At 47.7% G+C, this 20,699-nt stretch overlaps 1 protein-coding gene across 21 annotated transcripts in view; it reads right to left on the reverse strand.

Annotated features, from left to right (window-relative positions):
• The window catches only part of Bru3 (bruno 3), a 535,780-nt gene that overhangs the window by 66,490 nt on the left and 448,591 nt on the right, over nucleotides 1-20,699 (reverse strand). For 8 of the 21 annotated variants that reach the window (XM_070669963.1, XM_070669964.1, XM_070669967.1 and 5 more), the window contains 2 exons: nucleotides 4,573-11,387; nucleotides 2,544-2,669 (listed from right to left, as the gene is read on the reverse strand). In XM_070669963.1, the coding sequence (XP_070526064.1) occupies nucleotides 2,544-2,669; nucleotides 4,573-4,909 (463 nt within the window). In that variant the 5' untranslated portion in view covers nucleotides 4,910-11,387. Of the gene's footprint in view, nucleotides 1-2,543; nucleotides 2,670-4,572; nucleotides 11,388-20,699 lie in introns of those variants that run through there. The other 13 variants (XM_070669973.1, XM_070669976.1, XM_070669977.1 and 10 more) reach the window with 5 other exon arrangements.

Raw genomic sequence — 20,699 nt, forward strand, 5'->3', positions numbered from 1 at the left:
GCCGGAATAAGAGTTGCCGAAACGATATTCATCCCCGTTGTAATTTCGGTACTGAGTCGGCGTAACGACTCGCGTGCGCGTGTTACATGCACGGATATGTACGTAACCGTATATACATGGCCGCGCTCGCTGGAGCTCTGCCTGATCTCTCTATTACGGGTCGGATTAGCTAGTTATGAAACTCGACCGAGGCTCGGCGAGCAGTGATGAAGCGTGTTGGGAAAGTTTCCGCCGGGACGAGATCGGGGCGTGGGATATACCGCGGTGGAGTTGCGCGGAATAAGCGATCAGGCCCTTCCCACGGCGAGCACATTTATCCCCGCCGACTAAACTTCGCCCTGATACCAATGTCCAAGGACGACTGTCGCGGTAGGAATTGCGACGGAATTATCCTCGGTTGATTTCGAGCGAGGGGCGGAGTACGGACTCGCGCGAGAAAGATTCCCGGTGAAATAATGCAGCCGCGTGCGGCTAACGTTGACAGTAATCGTCCGCGATCGGAGCCTGGCTGCTATCGGTAGGTCAATTTGGCGAGGCGGAGATTAAGCTCGAGATTGCGCTCGGACCTCGCGTGCTTCATTTCGTCAAAGGTATCGTAATTGTCGGGGCGACATACCGGGGATTCTCGGCGAGTAATCGCGAATACATTCTACGCGATAAACTGCCGGTCGGAAACTGTCGTCGCTACCGTGCGCGCCGTGTAATTTTAATTAAAGAGCTCGGAAAGCCGGCGCGACATCGTGTCTTGGCTTTCGACAAAGAACCCAAGTTCTGACGCAACGGCAGAAAACGTAAGACGGGCGGCGCGGGCTCGGTCTTTGCTGGAAGAAGCACAGACTTCGCATATTGTAAAGTTCTCTCGCGCGCTACTTGCGTTAACCCCCCTTCCCCCCTCCCCCCTGTCCCTCTTCCCTCGATCGCGACCCTTCGTCTTCGTTGCGAACGAGCAGCGCCTACCTGCCAAAGACGATGGGCGCGCTGCGTTACGTCACCGACTGCGAATCAAAATCTTATTAACTGCTGAAAGTGAGTTTCACTTCAAAGTGGAATTTAATTACATTCGCGCCTGCCTACCCGCGCCCTTCGTACCAGTTTCCTTATTTCTCTCGGTTGCCCTTCGGCTTGCCCTGTCTCCTCTCGTCTCTCTCTTTTCTCCCCTTTCCCTTCAGCCTGGTATTCGCCTTGCTTTCTTATTTTCTTCGATCACTTCCTCCGTACCTCGTTACCACCCCCCTCGGCTTCATTGCTTACCGAATGAAGACGCATCGCGGTACCTTCGTTCCTGAATAAAAATATTTAAATTTCGCCGCCTCGTCCAGCGGAAATTATTACTCTCGCCGTTTCGTCCGACTGCAGTTCCGCACCCACTTTTCGTCCGCCATTCTGTCGGTTATCCCCGCCCGAATTACATCCCACGGCCGCCTGCCTACCCTTCCGCGCTGTTTACAGCGCGAGCGGATATTCAAATGCCGTCGCGATTATATCCTTCCGCCTTGGCTTAACCGTGCATCATCGTCGGATAGTGGCCTCCATCTCTGTTTCTCTCTCTCTTTTTTCTTCTCGCAATGCTTGGTCGAAGCAATTGCCTTCGTTCCTTTGAGATAGTCGCCCTCCCTTTTTTTTTTACCGCCTCATTTCATGATTAATTTCACCAAGTCCGTTTGCTTCCACCTCTTCTGAAAACTAGGTACTGTTGGTTCTCTTCGCTCGCTTTATCGTTCGATAGGAACTTTCAAAGACGGTCGTGAGTAGAGAAAAATTATGAGAGCCTCGTGGCATCTCCGAAATACCGATGGATAAATTGTTATTTAAGATTATATCACGTTTTTATTTTTTTGATTATTTCTTTACCATACTGTCGAGATTTTTTTTTAAATATTTTTTATTATTTTAAAAATAATAGCCTGCGATATTTGATTTTTAAAATTAAATTTTATTTGAATGATATTATTATTTGGCGTTTACTTCGGACTGTTACGTTTCCTAATCGTTAAAAGATTAGAGCTATGAATCGAGAGCGAAAGGTAATGCGCGGCGAAGACGTGAAACGATCGTGCAGTAAATAGGGACGCTAATATCCCGCCCTGCGGCTAAAAATTGCACAGATATCCGTATTTTTATGGACAATGTGCCTATGCTTTTATCCCACGACATAAAAATATACGTGCGCCACGTTACGGTACACTTAGTTCTAGAGAGAATACGTTTTCGTGCTTAATCCCTCAGGGACTCGAGCGCGCTATTTTTAGATTCCTTTATCGGCGATCTTTGAACTTTTTACGATGGCGAATTGTGGGTCGCAATATTAGCGACACCCGCTGACGGTTCTGCGAGTTTTCCTTCAAAATTCAGACGCGAAGTCTAATCGAAAAGATCCAAGTTTATCAGACGTTAAAAAAGAAAAAGAAAAAAAAAAATCTTCTTTTCTTAAATAAGAAAAATGTTAGTCGAAAGATCCAATTGTTTGCGTCTCGTTTGCACACACGGTCACGAATCATGCACTAGTTGCGTAATAACGTAAAAGGCGGTCAATGGGCACTCACCTCTGCTGCTTCCGTCGGGTCCACGGAGGATGGTGCACTCCTCTATTGAACCGAAGGTAGTAAACAGCTGTCGCACATCGTCTTCAGTTTGTTGCTTGCTTAACATACCAACGAACAGCTTTCTGTCTGCGGGCCGACGGCGGCGCGTTGCGAAATAGAGGGAACAGAGAAAAAAAAAGAAAAAACATTAGTTCCGTGTGCGGGATCAAGCGTTATAGGCGTTAAAGAGAAGATTTTGCGGCTAACACCGAGAACGACAAAGTTACACGGTTACACCAGCATCCACCATCCTAAAGGGAGGGGAAGTTAGGGATATAGAGAGATATATATATATATATTTATATAGATGTATAAAAACGTAAACGTATTTGGAGGTGCACGCGTACCATCGACGCGCACAGTTACATTCGTCATTACTTCACTTGTACATCTAGTAGCACTTGTAACCGCGCACGTATGGATGTGTGAGTGTATATGTGTGTGTGAGTATAGGTTTCGCATGTGTCTCTCTGTGCGACACAATAGTAACCGGGAACAATCATCATAACCGGTGACAATACGTAACATACATATGTAACGGCGAAAACGATATTTTTACGGGGGACAGTAAACGGAAATCGTAATAACAGACAAGAAAAATCATTGCAATATTGATCTACGTTTAATATTCATATATATATATATCAAAATTGAAAACGAAGGTAGAACGAAATCGCGATAAAATTAGGCGGGACAGTAAGCGAACCAATTATGGCTGATACTTCAGACGGTGGTCCATGCCGAGTTAATTTTTTATTTTATTTTATTTTATTAAAAATCTGAAAAATTATTTCGCTTATTTCCACCGGCTTGCCGGAGGATTCTCGAGATGGATCACCGTTTTACGAAGTTTAACAACGAATACTCATATTCTGCAGCTATTTCTAAGCTATTTCTGCACGCGTGGAAAGTTAAATGAGAAATAATGAGTAAACCATCCGACGTGTTTCATGTTAAATGAATACGATCTCGTAACATCTCCGATGGTATTCTAGTCGAGTCGAAGAATTTTCCAATCCCGTAAGACCGTCTCGAGTTTTTCTTTGTTATGTTTCGAAAAGTGTGACGCCGATAACAGCTCGATAATTAAACCGCCGTGATTTTCGCTCGCGATTTGTATTTTGCAAAGTACTCGACGCTCTATCTAGACTGGGCATTAATTCGGCAAGGAACTTTATTTAGAAATATCTGCATTGAACGTGTATGCGTGTGTACGTGTGTATCCTCATATAATATCAAACAGTTCAAAACACGATCATGGCTGTGCGAGATTCACAATTAATAGGACAACACGGGAAGTAAATCGAACTGGGAGCGGATCGGGCGGGGGGCGGTTCGGTTGATTGTTGATTAACAAGGGAGGTTATATAAATTGTCATATATAGAATCAAATCTAGGTAATACAGTAAGATAAACGTAGCTCACATATATTATATCATAATCAGAAAATATGTACAGAGGTGATAAAAAACACATTGACAACGAACGAGACAACACATCCAACGAGCGAGCCACTATTATATGATTATAGCTGTAGAGAGCGATATATTATATATATATATATATATACATCTACATATACATATATATATGTATATATATATATAATATGCACGATCAAGATGGTTCTGTCCATACGAATATGGATTATGAGATCAGACGTGGGTTTCGGGAATGTAAGACGACGGGACTGTGTGGACTTAGAAACGTACAATAAACTCGGTACTCGGAGCAAAGGGTCGTTGCTGTCGTACGGTCGGTAGACGCTCTAAGACCGCGTATTCTCTCGTATATTCCGCATCACTCTCGGTTCATTGTGTCGGTCCGTAGAATTCTAAGAGCGTCCACGCCACGCACGCCTCGTCGTAACGAAGCTTCAACAGTGTGATATAACGGCGGTGCGTAATAAACAGAGCAAAAAACACGAACAAGTTTACGGCTACAGGTTTCAATCACGCATGTGGGTACGCACAACACTGTTCTATAATACCTTCTGTAATGCGTAAAACGATGCGTATCGTGCCGGATGAGAGAAACGGATGAGAAGGGGATGGCGAGAATGATTCAGAGGAGCCCAGTAACGACCGTTTTTCATTGCGCGGACAAGCGTTGCGGCTTGTAGCGATTAAATTTTTAATTGAGAGCGGCCTCGGGAAAATTTTGCCAACGACCAGACTTTTTTTTTCTTTTTTTTTTTTTTTCCACTCTCGAAACGATGTTGCGTTCGGGGAGGTGTACGAGCGTTCGAATTGCGAGCCGATCGTTTGTGCCAATTCAGAATCGAAGTCTGTGGACGTGTGCGCACGAATCTTGTGTCTTAAACACATGCGAATGGTCCTGATGAGCCGCGCGGCGAACGTCGAAAGTTTCCGGGAAACTTAGGGACCTTTTTGCGAAAGAATTTGGACAAGCGTGCACTTCGTGCAAATTTAGCCTCCTCGGCGAATGGATATGTACCGGCTGCGCTAAGTCGGGCTAAGGGATAGCGGGTTCGTGTAGGAGGTTCGTTGGAATTCGGTGTTTCAAACACTAGCGAGCAGCAAAATGAACTTTGCGGCGGGCTGTGCTGGCTGAATCAGCGGTGTTGGCGTGATGTTGGCGGGAAAGAATGAGGGGGTGAAGGGGGGGTTTAGTTGGACCCGTTTCTTTTTCCTTATTCATTTCGTTCTCAATTCATCGAAGGGGGGAAGTTCTCTTTCTGCCAATTTGCGGAGAAGAAGAACAGAGGTACTGGAAGGAAGCTAGCTATCTCCTGGAAGTCGAAGTTACCTTCAGCGGCCGAAACCGGTGCTTCCTACTTCCAGAAGATGGCACAGGCGCTCCCGTCGTCCATCATGCACTCTGGAATACAGAACAGAAACAAAGAAATGGCATTGGACTTAAGAAATACACCATTCGTTGTCTATATGAATCCCCGCTGGATTCAATTCGATTTTAGCTCGTCCAACTGTGTGGAATATCGTATCCAAGCGTGTTTCGTTCGCACAGGAATTTTTTTTTCTTTATCTTTTTTAATTGGATCTTCTACGTGATGATTAGAATACGACCTATCAGATTATAAAAAAAAAAAAGTTATGATCAGTAACAAGAAATATTATTTACGAAAGAATTGACGCCTCTTTGCAAGTATCGCCGCAATGAGCGAAGGGTATTTCTTCGGCAAATTAATTTTATAATTGATTATTAAGACTAATCGGTTTTCAGGTATACATCCTGAATTTACGTAGCGGCGATTAAGCCCCATTAAAATGTATGTTTCGTTTGGATATTGATAAATATCAAGTATAGGTATTTTTGACCGCCGCAGCTCAATTAGATATTGTAATTATAATAACCTAATTTTCATAATATAATATTAGTCGTTGATACAATGCAATCAGTTTAATAATCGCCGGTATTAAACTATCACGAAATATCAATAACACCGATAACAAGATTCGAAACTCATATTATGCTATTTGCGGTAATGAAACTGAGATAATTTTCATAAACACGGCCGATGCGTTGATTTTAGCTAATTAAGAAATCTTCCGCAGAGCGGATCGAAATAAAAAATGCATGGAATTTTTAATTCCTCCAAGCGGTCCCATTTTTTCTCTCCCCTGTTTTTATCGTAAATAAGTAACAAATTGCGCAGGAGGCTACGCTTTCGTGCAGCGCGCCGGGCGATCTTGGGTGCTCGAACGAAAACGCCGTAGGGGAGGCTTATGTACGTTATTCCGGTTAGATCGCGGCTGCATCCGGAATTGTGTGACGCTCTGTTTTCGATCTACCCGCATTTCTCGCGCGAATGAGCTTAATGACGCGTTTCGCGAGGGGGTTATGGAAACGCAAAATTGGCGAGCCGAGTTAAAGGTCGTTGTCGCGGATGCTAGACGAGAGCTCATTCCGTGAGATGCCTCGGCTCGCGCCTCCCAGCCGGGGCTCCAGGGCACATTTAAGGATTTGTCTCGGGAAATTAGATTCTCGCCTGACTTGCAGCCTCGTTGCATCCCCGCTTTCCGCAGATTCTCTCTCTCTCTCTCTCTCTCTCTCTTTCTCTCTCTCTTCACCCCCGGCAGTCCGCCCACACCCGTCTCGATTCCCTTCGGCGTATCAACGCCTCGTAGTTCTCTTCGTCGGCGAACATCCCGTCTGTCCTTAGCCCCGGGTACTTTTCGCCGGGAGTTCGCTTTCATTGTCGCGCCAGGATACCGTGGGGACCAAGAATTGGACCTTTGTCGCCGGAGCTAAGTGTTAACGCGCCTTTCGCGTCCTCTTTTCCCCTCGGCCCGCCGCCGCGGCAGCGAAAAAGGAATTAACTCTCGGGGAAATTATCGTCCCGCTGGACGTCGAGTACAAAGCAAACGTTTTATTTGACACGACGCGCGCGATATCTAAACCGCATGTTACTCGCGACAACGAATCTCCCTCGGAAATACATATTGTAGATCTACCAGAAATTATTTAATCTGTTGTTATTAATGAATTACTTCACTTGTTCTAATTAGAAAATTGGAACGTTCAAAAGATATTTTTATTAGCCAGTCTTCTACTTTTTTTTTTTTTTTTTAATTAAAAAGAAATTTTTTTATTTAAAAACGAATACTAAAATACAACGTCAAAAAGAGGATTTAATTAATTCTCCGAAATTGCATTAAATTTAATATTTCTCATCATGAACATATTAAATATTTGTTCAAATTTACGGGACGTTCGTTCAAATATCGCAGTAAACAAAAGCATTTTATGAGCGCTTCTGCAATTTTCATATTTCCCCGGCGCGCTCGTAAGTGAACTAACTTCGCGGAATACTCCGACACGCCATAAAATGAAACTACAGTTACAAATCCGGCGAGCAAGTTCGCGCTTGCCTTACGATCTCCGTCGTCCGTCGTTTCTCCTCGCGAGGAAGAAGCACGAAGACGGACTCTTATAATCCGCGAGGATTTCTCTCGGACGGGTTTAAGACCGGTCCACGTCACGTCAAACCGGGCCGAACTTGGCAGCGACGTGAGAAGGCCGCCGTAGATACCTTCGTCCCTCTCGATATCCCGGGATACGTTTATCTGCGACGGGAGGGTGGCGGTAAGGGCGAGTGATGGCGGCGGAAGCAAGGTGGCTCGCTGAGGGATCGAAACTTATCTACTTGCTCAACTAGCTCCGGTACAGCGGCGCGCCCACCCTTATCCAGTCGTAGAAACTTCGACCGACCCTGAGTCGGCGGGGCAACTTCCGCGCGAGATACGCATTTCTCAAATCTGTTCTCGTCGCTGTAAACTTAATTCCGGCCACTGCTATCGCTGCGCGCGGGCGCGCGGTTTCGCTATCGAACGCGCGTGAAAAATGTTTTCGGGAAAGAGAGCTTCGTCGGGAAATCCTCACTCGAACGGCTGCCGCTAAAATCTTTCCGCGGTAAACGTATCCCCGATGATATACCACCGTGATAAGAACCGGAAAGGATAAGTGCATAAGAGCCCGCGCCAGTCACGGTCATAAAATCGCGGCCGATATTGCGGCAGATAGCGCGTTTATGAACGGTCATTGTTCGCGCATCTCGACAGCGGGAGACGGGCGGGGGTGGAGTAAATCTATAAACGTTAGCAAGGGTTCAAGATAAAGTCGGGAGCCAGCGTGAAATATCTTTCGGACTGTTTGCGCGGTCTCGCCGCGCAATTCGCGGAGGCGGATTTATCTCGCGCACGTAAATTTCTCGGGCCGCGACGTGGTGAGGTCGATGCGCCAAGACAAGCCGTCATTTCCGCGATTTTAACGTTGCGTCGTCTTTTAATTAAAGCTTGATTTATCTTTTGTATCAGTAATAGAACGTTACTTTGCGGAATTGCCGCTCGAATGCCGGCCGTTATAGAGGGAAATCTATAAAATGTAATTAAGCTGTATATCGGAGACTGCGAAATGCAGGCGTAAAAAGGACAGTCATTAACGTGGAAAAAGGAGAGGCGGTTTCTTGGAACAATGAAATCGTTTTCTCGATGGGAAAAGAGGAACTATTATAAACGTCGCTACTTTAAACTATCATTATATACATATGTATGTGTGCGAAATAGTACTGTAGTTTTTTTTTTTTTCCTTTTTTATAATGCGAGATATCGTGAAAAAAGTTACTTCGGCTTTTCCCCGACTAAGAGTACAATATATTTCTTACGTGATGGTTGGTAAAATCGGCGAGGAACGACACATTCAACCTACTTAGGTAACTCGAAGGCGATTCAATTCGATTTAAATCCGTTTTCAGATTAAGACGAAATTCGTAGAATCCATTTATTCGATCGAGATAGAATTTATATACGGATTAAGGCGAAAAATGAGTTACCGCCGGCGAGAGGTTCGAGTGACCTAAATGCCTGGACCCGATTGTTATCGGGTAGTGATCTTCTAACGTCGTTAATCGCAAGATTGCGAAACGCAATCAAGTGCCAGGGGTTATTAAAACGTAATAACGTTCTCGAGGTAGTTCAATTCCGACGGACGCCGATCGGACGTGCACGGCCCGGTCTTGACGTTCTAAAGCTGATTACGCGTAACGTCGGCTCCGTAATTATCGCGACCGAGGATTTGCCGCAATCCCATGCGTTATCCCGACGAATTACGTAACGTCGTTAACATCTGTATCGCGCCGAAGAGCTTTGCGACGAGGGTCACGTCGGCGGTCATGAGGGATCGTAAAGATCGCGGGGTGGTTGTTAGGGACGAGGCCGATCACGGGGGAGGGGGGTGGACAAAAGGGGCAGAGGGGGTAAAGACGCGAAGATAAAGTGGCGGAAACCATCTTGTACGACCGTACGCGACGGCGGATAGACATCGGTGATGCCGATGAGGGGTGGGTGGAGGCACGGTTTCGACGGCGTTGTCGAAGTTCAGTAACCCTCCTGATTGAACTCTCTGCGACTACGTGGATACAGCGTCTACATAGGTATATATAGTGCACGGGCACCGCAGAAACGACGACGGGAGCGGCGGCGGCGGCACCGTGCTCAGGATCACTCCTGCATCCGCGTCAAGCCGAGGCTTTGTGGGGCCGCACGGAGGCAGGCGACCGGAGATTACAATGGCATCTCCTCCAGATTAGCATATGAATTACGATCCCCCTCATCTACTCCCCTTCGCCGCCCCCGCACCTCGTGCCTTCTTCCGCGTATCCCGGTCTAATGCTCTGCGCGATCTCCCTCGATCTCTTCCCTCGTCTTTCTACATGCATTTCGCCTGCTTTCTCTCTCTTTCTCTCTCTCGCTTGCTCGGTCGCTCTTTCTCTTATCTCTTTTATATGTACCGCTCTCCTCCTTTATCTTGGTGCGCTCCTTGCATTCGAGTCTTGCCCACCTTCGTCGGAAGGACTTCGGAGTAGTTGCCGGCTCGTCGGGAACGTTGTCCCCGGTGCGGCGTGGACTTTGCGAATGGTAACGAAGGGGGCCCCAACGGCTCTTAGCCTTCGGGAATTCCCGGACGGAGCTTCTCCGCTATTTACATGCATCGGAAGCGATGCCGGGAGCTTCGGCGATGGCGCTCGCCGAACGGATGGAACGGTATCGATCGGTTACGACCCGCCTCCAAAGATAAATACCATATTTTTAATTAAATCGTGGCTCCGATCGTATAAGCTATATTTGCCGAGGTGCTTTATAGAAATTAACGTACGAGCCGAATCAAACGCGGGCGAACGGACGAATGAATGGAAAACGCGCTAGATATTTGTGCAGGAAACCGTTATTGTACAAAAAAAAAATTTTACAGCCGCGCTGATTAGAGTAGGCGCGTTCTTTATTCCTAATCAATTAAAAAAAATTATTTAAAAATTAATTCCTTCGACGGTATTTATTCCCGACGGAGATTAGTTGTTCGAGCGGGTTGCGAGGATGCGCTCTCCCCAGATCACGCGGGGTCGTTAAAAACAATCGACCGACCGGCAATTTGTCTCTCGATTACGAGACCTCTCGTCATATTTACGCCGGGTCCCACCGCGACGCGAAATTTATGACCCGCGGACGCCGCGGCGATAAGCGTTCGTGTCAACACGACGGCCGTCGCCGGCCGTAAAATTTCCCGTAATTAATAAAATTGGCGCAAGGCGTGCGCGAGGAAGATACGGCGAGGAGGAGCCCGCGACAGCGCTCCGGAGAGAACGAGCCTGATGGGTTATCAGCGCAACTGGGTGCCCCCTCCCCCTCCCCCGCGATGTATACATTTTTTATCGCGCAGTCTATCGCACCGTCACGTATGAATTTTCCACGACGGGCGCGTTATCGCGGCTCGCTATTACAGCGAATTATCTGCAGTTTATTACATAGTTATACCACCGCGCACGATTGATATGGAATCTAACGCCGTCAAAGACACCGCGCGGAATAAAGTTCTCTCGCACTCGCGACGTTAGAGACCGTTCTCCGAGATGCGGAGCTGCCAATTTGATGAAATTGATCAGTTACCGCCGCGTGCTCTCGTGACGTAATTATTCGCCGTGGATGTGAGATTTGGAGAGTGCGCGTAGGCACGATCTCTCGCGACGTAATTGAGCCTCTTTGCTTGCATGGTGGACAAATGGTGAAATGTATGTTAAGTAGATATTGAGAAGTATAGAAACGTTACTTTAAGAGCGTTATCTTCTGACAATTTACTTAAATTTAGTGATTCTTAAAGCTCGATAAGAATTTTGATACTTTTGTAATTAAGCTAATGGTATAATTTTTTTTAATCTATTACGATATAACGTTCTTATCTTATCGGAATGTATATATATTGGATCGATTGCTTGTTCTCACCTCCGCGGTTTTCACTGTCCGCTGGTTTCACTTGAATAGGACGGTTCATCTGCAACAGAAATTAAAAAAAATGGCACTTTAGTCGTCGCGCAATAAGACGCTTTTAGATATATGTCGCGTATTTTACAAGCAGTCGGCGCGGACTTTCGTCTTTCTATTTCCGCTCTCGTCCTTTCTGAAAGGATGGAAGTGGAGCAAGAAGAACGAAAGCCCGTAACGACGAGGGAACGGAGCCCGACATCGCGGCGGAGTGGGAGGAATAGGAATATCCAGTTTGCCGAGAAAGCGGAAGTATCGTTATTTGTCCGGCATGTATGCGCTCGTCCTTCGCGTCACTTCGGCCCCCGTTCAAATACCATCAGTGGTTGCGAGAGCTTCCTCTGCCGTTGACAGTTCTGGCTGTCAGAGTGCACGTGGGCTCTCGCGAGTAGAAGCGCGGCGACGGGAACGAGATGGAACGAGTGACAGAAGCGCTCGAGGAAGGGCAAGGAGATGAGTAGTCTCGCTCTGTCTCCCGTTCTCTCTCTTTCTCCCTCTCTCATTCCACCGTTGTGGGTTACGAAAGCACGGTACCCGCCACTCGTCCTTCCGCCGCGGTCCTGCTAGAAGTCCTTTGGACCGCTGCGGATGGGTCGGGATCCCAACGAACAAATAACATTGTTTATTTCTCGGACGGGTCGCACCGCCGCAGCGCGCGTTCCAGTTCGCTCCTAGGGGATGAGGATGCATGATTCATGACGTGGGGGACACAGGACCGTACTTCGATCCCAGTTTCCATTCCTCTCGCCCCCCCTCTCAGCCCCCCTCGTCTCCGGCCCCTTGTCGGTTTCTACGTCCATTCCCTCCATCGACTCCGCTCGGTCTTCAACTCTTTACACAATATACCCCTTTCGTCCTCCCTTCTTTTCTCCGCTCTCGCGTCTCCGTTGGCGCGAATGCCACTTTCAACAGTGGTATTATCCTACTGCTGGCCTTGCAGATCCTTTCTCTCTGACCAATTCTCCGCCGGAGATGAGTAGACTGCCGCCGACGTAAAAGGCACACTTTGCAAAGCCTTATGTTTTACTAGCGATACGATTTCTCATGAATTCATAATACGCGAACGCGTGCACGTGCTTTTGTATATTTAAAAAATTAATGCACGCGTGATAATAATAATTTTTATAAAAATATACTTTAATAATTTCCATAGAAAAATATAAAAAAAAATAGTCTACGCAACTCCGCTTGAAATAAATTTACAACAACCGTGTAACGGGATACTAAACTAGAAAATCTGGTTTTTAACACATGCAACCGACGCACTGCGACCATCTGGCCTCCGTCTCGCTGCTTCTTTTATTTTTATTACACCCTTCTATAAGAATTATGTAAGATCGTGAACACATCCAAGTGTCCCTCACCCATGAAAGCGCACGTTCGAATTTTCTCTAATCGACACGAGGTTTTTAGTTTTACTTTTAAAGCTGTAGGTGACGAAAAAAAAAATAGAGGAGATAGTTGATTTCGAATCTTGAGATTCCTCGTTTTTGACGCTAGCATCTAGCTCATCTAATCGTAAGCTATACTCCATGTTATCGACGCGGCTTTTTTTTTTCCCTCGACCTAAATTTTCTTCTTACAATTGTTCGCGAATTTAATTGCAGATCTCAATTAATTTGCCAATTAGATCGTAGCCGCCGATCCATTTAGATGTAATCTGCTCGTTGGCAGTTCATCCTCTTTCTGTGCGCCCTTCGCTTTGGTATCTGCCGTACACCATTCGACACGGGCGCACAGAGAGATAGAGAGAGAGAGTGAGAGAGTGAGAGGCCCCGGCATTCGCTTCGAAGCAGTCGACAAATTAGCCGTATTAACGGGCACGACCACAAGTGCAGATTTCGCGCAGTTAGCATGCAATTCCCCACTTGATATCTACGGGAAGGATTATTCAAGTTAACTCGAGCCGGCGCGCACCCATAGTAATCAGAATAACGAAATTACGTAACGAAAATGTCGGGAGCTCCTAGCCGAACCGCCTTTGACGATTTTCGTGCTCGGTGGATGAAATAATTCCGCGAGCAGCGCACCGCGCGAGATCAGCTGCCAGTTTTGCAGCGCGTGGAACTCGGCCGAGCTCGATAAGCAACGAGCATAAGATATCGCATTCGGGAGCGCCTAAGAACGATCGGACAAATGCGATTGAAACCCCGCGAAAAAAATCTGGGCGCGCGCGGTTATCTGAGGATCGAAATTAACTCGTCGATGGGCAATCAAGTAATGAATACATCGTCGGCAAAGACCTTACGTATATAAATCATGCAGGCCTTACTTTAGCGGCGGCGGCCCAGGTATTGTTCCTTTGTCGACAACGTCAGCGACATCGTTAACGAATCGATAAGACCGGACCTCATTGTCGGGCGGAATAAAGCACACGCCGGGATGCGCGTGTTAGCGACGCGTTCATCTGTGGGAACGTCACGTGCCGCGTCCCACAAGAGCGAAATGTGTCAACGTCCGGCTGCGTGTCGCGGCCGATGACAATCGCACTGGATTATACGCGACGAAAAAACTATTTTGGCCGTGTCGTTCCTCGTCGCGCCACCGTGATTTCGCTGATATACGCGGGGGTGACGAAGGGGGGAGGGACAGGGAAGGGAACACCGCGAGCGGAAAAAGCGTTGATATTACAAAATCCCGCGGCTTGCCGTCAGCATCTCGTTATACATCCGACGTTTTTATACATATTGCATTACCGGTAATGTCGTTTATCGGACTACTGCAGACTTAAAACGTAATATACATTTTATGCAGTGCGCGAGTGGATATTCGGCAGGCGCATTAAATATTCCGTTCCCTTTTGATACGTTTTCAGACCGCTCTTTGTCGTTGCACGTTAATTACAAAATTAAAATATTAATTGCTCACATAAAAGTATTTTTTGTTAATTTAAGCGCCGCGCGTGCATATACACGGTCGCCGAGTACTCGCCGGTTAAATACGCCGACCCGCGCCGCTCTTTCGCGATGTTTGAAGAACGGAAGACAGTTAAATTAGTGGTACTCCGCCCGAGAAAGGGGTCGCACAAAAGAATGTCAATATTTTTGGAAAAGTGGACCTTAAACGCGCGCGGAGAGACGGCTCGCTCGTTCAGCTCCCCTTTTTAATGTATTTACAAAAGAGGCAAGCCAGCCCGAATGAGGGAAAGAAACCGCCGCGTCTTTTCCACATCCGTTTATAAGGGCGCCGTTGCGAAACGCGGCGAGGGTGGCCCCGTCGACCCTCATCCCGTTGTTTCCAGCTTTAAATGGCAGCTCGCCAAGTGTGCTAACACCCTCTCGTGCGCATGCAGGAGCCCTTCTCTCTCTCTCGCCACCCTTTCGCGACACGCACGCCGGGACAGGTTCCACTGAACGCGCGGGGTCGCGCGCCGCACGCGGGATCCGCACACAATACGCGCAAACACTCTGCATTCGTAAACATGCGTAAACAACGACAGCGGTTTCGCACCTAAGGTACGAACCTGACCGAAACGCTACGCGCCGTCACTCGTCAAAACCGCGCCCTCGACGAGCAAGGGGAACATATTTTCGCGAGTCCCTTTCACTTACGAATTACCGAAAAATTATCGCTCTTGTTTATAAATCTCGGCCTTTTTTTTTATTTTATTTTTTTTTTTGCCGTCATTACGCGAGAGACGCGAGTTGTTCGGAAAGCTGAAAAGTCAGACGAACTATCTACCGGCGAGAATCCGAGCCGAGTATAATTCCTCGCACCTTTCATCAGGACGATTACGTGCGGCAGATTCGAGCGGCGGAAATGGCAGCTAAATGGTATCTCCAGGGGAGGGCTAAGATGTAATTCGGTTTTTAATTGGTTTTCGCGCGAGGCGGATTTCGCTCCGGGCGTTATGAAGTTTCGCGACCGGGGCGACGAAGTTCGCGCGATATCCGAGGTCCGGCGCCTTCTTTCCAGCTCGCGATATTCCCAGACACGATCAACCGGATTAAAGAACTCCATCGAAGGCGTTATTAAAGGCTAGCTCCTCTGTCTATCGGCCGCGGAGGGTGCCAGCACCGCGACAACCGATTAAAACTTCAGGCTTATTAAAATCGCATTAAACTTTCAGCCGACTCATCTCGTAAACGAGCGATTTCCCTCCCGATATACATATTTACCCGAAATTGCTATCGATGCTGAATTCGCAACCTTGTAGTCTATCCTGCCGTTCATCGGAGACTCGATAACGCGAGCGCTCGATGTCGCAAAAACTGAGGCAAAAACTAATACGCGAAATATGAACGGGCTTCGAAGTCACGCAACTGTAAGCGACGGTTGTGAAGATATCGCCGTGCTATTTCGACGCGAAAAACAGGTGCGATAGATACGCGCACTTTAAAAAAACGTGTAAAAATATATTCATTGTTCGTTAATAAATTGCGTTTAATTAATCAGATCTTCCCGTAATGATATTCCTGACGAAAAACGAACACGTTATCCGTGTGAATAAAGTCACGCATTGAAAGCTCATATACGTATAATATTCTTGCGATTAACTCGCGAGATAATTCGAACGGATACTCATATAGATTTGGAGGACAGGCGTGTACGTAATTTTTGTTTTCTTCTTCTTTTAACGGCTGCGTATGCACGATGAATGAAAATTGTAATGTCTTATTAATTCGTGGAACGATATCGTTTCCTTGGTCACCTGCGCGGCAAACGAACCGAGCCCGGTCCTTACCGGCCATTCAGCATTATAAAGGGCGGTCAAATATTGATTCGACCGGCAATTATGAGTGGTTTTTCACCGGTCTCCGCGAGTATACCCTTCGGCCTTGTTTCCCGGGATCGCTTAATTACGGGATGTTTGCGTTTCTCAAAATGCAGGGGAGTATGCCGGGGGCTTACAGGGCGAGCCCTTATCTCCAATCAGTACATTGATTGCACGCAGCCAGGTCAAATACCGGCAGCGCCACTCAGCCGCTCAGCCCTAGCACGATAGCTTATTCAATTTCCGAAACGGCATTCACCATTCAATTCGGCGGTTATCAGCTCGCGCCCATCCCCTATCTAGGTTTTGCCCGGTCGCTCTAGAAAGCCGGATTTCGTTCCGAAAGAAAAGATTCGGAGTCTATCAATAGGCATAAATTGGGACGATCAAGATCTCGGCTGTGCGCGCGCGGGGGTACTCTCACGCGAAAGCAACACGTCGGGATCCTCGAATTTCAATCGCGCGACTGATTACGTCCCATTCTTCGATATTATCGCGCTGCGGATCGGCCTCCGTGCGAGCATAAACCCGCTGGCGAGGAAAATATGGCTATGCGAGAGATATCTCTGACGTTAATTCGATAAGACCCAAGTTCCGCCGCGGTGTACAAGGTGGCATTATCATTCGGCGCGTTTACTACGAGCGTGGCTATCATTCAGCATCTACCGGATAGCGGCAAGGCTGCGCACTTTCCCCGCAGTGTACATAGATAATCGAGCTTAATTAATTGCTCGTGATGCGCGCTCGGGGCTCAGCAAACACATTTACTTATTACCATCCATCTTGAACGGTGCCTCTCAAGGGGATCGATTTTCCAAGTGCACGCGGCTGATGACACAAATTGCCAAAGGGTCGACGCTCGATCGTAACGCGATCGTTAAATAGAGGCGCGGCTTTTTCTCCGTGATCTTTCTACGAGAGCACGATAACGTGTCCGTAAAATAAAAAAGTAAAAAAAAAATATAAAAAAAATTAAAAAATAAAAAAATAAAAAAAGTGGAGGGAAAAAAACCCGTACTTAATTATCCAGTTGCCTCCCGGTAGCGCTCCAAAAAGGACAAGAGTTAATCGCGAACCCAAAACGACTTTTATGCATGAGGCGGCTCGAAACTATCTGTCTTCGTTCATCCGTTTTGCATATAACGCATGCGACGCGCGCGCGATATTCTCTCCTTCCCCCCTCTCCTCCTCTCGTGTGTTAACTTTAATCTAAAATTCCTTTGCGAGGATAACGCGCGTCGACATATTCAACAAACGTCGCTGTCAATTAGCGCGCGGAAAGTATCAGTTTTCAACTTTAATGACGACCGCTCTCTCACGACGTCACGCTATTTCGCATTTTACACTCTCGTTATTTTTATCGCGAGCCAGAAGTGTAACGCATTTTGATTACAACGTTTCGACGGCGGGGTGAATAATGGGGATCTTTTTAACGGCGGAGACGCATCTCGTGGCTCGCTGCCAATTCGCATCGCCGATCGAGCGAGTGGGGACCGGCTGCGACGAGATTACGCGGTAGTTAATAGTCGGCCACGTTAATCGGCATGTCTCGCCGAAGTACGGTCCACCTAGCCGGGCGGAAACCTCGCACACCTGATCGCTATTGACTGCTACAGATCCCCCCGGGTCGCGAGTGACATTTACATGATGCATTCACCGTTAAACTCGTCCGGAGAGACAAGACGGGAGACGGAGCGTCGTATCTCAGTTCCGGTATCTATACGGACGCCGGGTTTCCCCTGACAACGCGGCAACAACAAACGCCTAATGGCCAGTTCTCGACTCAAAGTTTAATTTCCTGACCAACGGACAGTGCTTAAAGTGACCTTCTCCCTCTTCCCATCCCCCTTTCCCCGCGCGCGCTCTCTCTCTCTCTTTCTCTCTCGATTTTCCGGCCCCTTTTTCCCCCCCCTTCGTTTCTTGCCCGTCGTCACGACCGTTTTCTCTCCTTCCGTCGTCCCTCGTGCGCTCTGTTCTCGGGAATCGCGACCGGACGTACAGCCGCCGCTATGAAATATTAAAGAGTTAATGGCGACCCTCCTCGCAGACTCGCGAGTAATTACCGTTTGATGATTGCACATCGCCGGATTAATCGATAGCGCGGAGTTTGATCCCCCGAGACGTTGCTAATTACGAGCGTCCGAGAAACGTGTCATCTCGCGTGTTTCGTCCCCCTGCCTCTCGTCGCCCTTTAATCTCGCGTTTTGCCCTTTCGTGATTCGGTTTTATGAACACGACGCGTTAAAAAGTTGTCTCCGACAGGGGATACGCGCGGGTAACAGCACGCTCGCATCGTATCGATCTCGAAGAAGAGAGCTCCATGAACCCGGAAAGCACCCCTCGGTCGTTCGACATGCATGCGCTAAGTATAATACCAACGCGATCGTAGCACTGACCCCCGACGTAACGTTGCTCGTCTTTGCGCCCGATACACGGGTCAAAGTTTTCGGGGTTGTCTCTTTTTTTTTTTTTTTTTTCCCCAATTTAAAGTGGGGCTTTGCTTACTTTTAAATCTCTTTGAGACAGTATTAAAAAAAAATTACGTTCGACGTTAGCCCATTTTTATATCCCATTGTGCTTTCCGTACCATATTTCGTCCAATTTCCGTGCGAATTTGTCGGCAGTATCGTGCGCTTAGCGCGTTATCGGCGTCACTTTTTGACGCGGTCAAACAATGCATCTCCGGCCGAGTGATAACTGGCATTGAAGCGCAGGTCGCGATTCGGCGCAGGATGATAACACCTGCGTCCCTCGACACAGTCGGCTCGCCTGTTTGCGATTATAAATAAAATTCACGTTATATTGTCAGGAGTAGAATGTTGCACGATGAACGTCACGGCGTATAACAACGTTCTTCACGCGTGAGAGATTATTGCAGATGCGACTAGCTACTCGTAGCAGGAAACGAAATAATTGACCAATTTGTTAAGGAAATTTTTTTTCAAAAGCACTCGCTGGCGACGTTATTAAATATAATATTACGGTTTTATTAATATTTGATTAAATTCGTTCGACGAACAAAAAACTCTATTCGCAGCTTTGCAACATCGTTGCGCGCGTAATCTCCCTTCACGAATTGACTCGCTCGAAGAACACCCCGCGGAACAAATTTCGACTCTAACGGGAACGTGTAACATTTCTATTTTGAATGTTGCAGTTTGAATGTCGATGATCACGTTTGCACCGTGTCCGCCGTATAAAAAACGCGAGTTTAGAAAACCAATTCCGCAGCAGTTGCGTTGTGGGCCGCATTTTTCCGGGACATTTCGCTAAAATTTCCGACGCAAGTGGAAATCGAACGGTTGCCATCGCTATCTCTACGTCCCTTTACTGCGTGCCGTCAGGGTACGATACCGCGGCAAAGTAGCGCGTTCTCTCGCGAATTACGCTGCGCTTTTCCGCAGCTTTCGCAATCGTATTCCGACGCGCGCGTCCGTCGAATTTTTTTTTACACCATTACACGGTCGTACCTGTACGAGAAATAAAGCATTCGCGTTTTCCACCTCCATTCAATTTCGATCTTTTTCTCCCCTCTCCTCTCTCTTTTTTTTTTTTGCCCTTTTTTTGTTCAGCTCCATCAGTTTTTTTCCCTAACGCTCTACAAATATTTGAACACCGACTATACCCGCCCCCGCCGAAAGAGCATTCGAGTCGAGTGAGCTTTCGCGCCCTGCCCCCTTCCCCTACGGGGGCCCACTCGTTGTTCACCGATTGTAATCTAAGCCAATGCCTCGGTGCGCATTAAATGTCAAACGTTATACGCCTCTCTATTTCACGGGTCTGCGGTGGCGAGCGCCGGGCGTTGGATGTGGCAGTCGGCCGGACAAACGCTCGGAAAATCGCGAAGCGGGATGCGATTGCCCCCCTCCGACGGTTTACAACGCTCTTTGACGCGGTTCCGTTGTCACGTACCGCCATTCCGGGCTTCGATCGCCCTCCCATTTGGCGGGTTACAGTCGTAACAACGTCGAAACTTCATTGCTTCTACATGATCCGCGCCGGTAAATGTTCGCGTCGCGCATAAGAAAGCAGCATCGCGTCGGGTCGTCGGTGAAGCAGTCGTGTCGCGGTTTGCAAACGTCGATCCAAGAGAACGCCAAGAAAATTCCAAGTCCGTCAAAGAAAATCATCAAGTTCGCGGGAAGCTAACAACGCGCGTGATTTTTCGAACCTTCGAATTACGGTCGACCGAGTCGTGCCGGAGTCCTGGCAAAAATCTCGAACTCTCGTGATCGAAATGCAGAGAGCGCAGTTTGCACGTTGGGATTTAAGGGACGGTCGAAGCGGCGACGATTAAATCGAACCGCCTCCGTTTTATCGCGATGAATTTTAATCGACAATCGCGCCGCGAATCCGCATCCAGATGCCCGGCATTCGCTCGTTGTCCGCTGGCGCAATCCGGTTTATTATTGGCGATGGACCCGGCATCCGGATTTAGGATTGATGCGCCATGCAAAGCGCGGCCATGTGGCGGGGCCACATTATCGGCGGCGTTATGCACCAGCACATTCACGTGTGCCGGCGCATTAATTGATGCACGTCTCTGCATCAACGCCCAGCCGTGAGCGTCTCGTGAGAACTCGTCATGTGCCGACAGAGAGAGAGAAA

The sequence above is a fragment of the Cardiocondyla obscurior genome, linkage group LG20 (genome assembly GCF_019399895.1).
Source record: "Cardiocondyla obscurior isolate alpha-2009 linkage group LG20, Cobs3.1, whole genome shotgun sequence".
In the NCBI taxonomy this organism is placed as follows: domain Eukaryota; kingdom Metazoa; phylum Arthropoda; class Insecta; order Hymenoptera; family Formicidae; genus Cardiocondyla; species Cardiocondyla obscurior.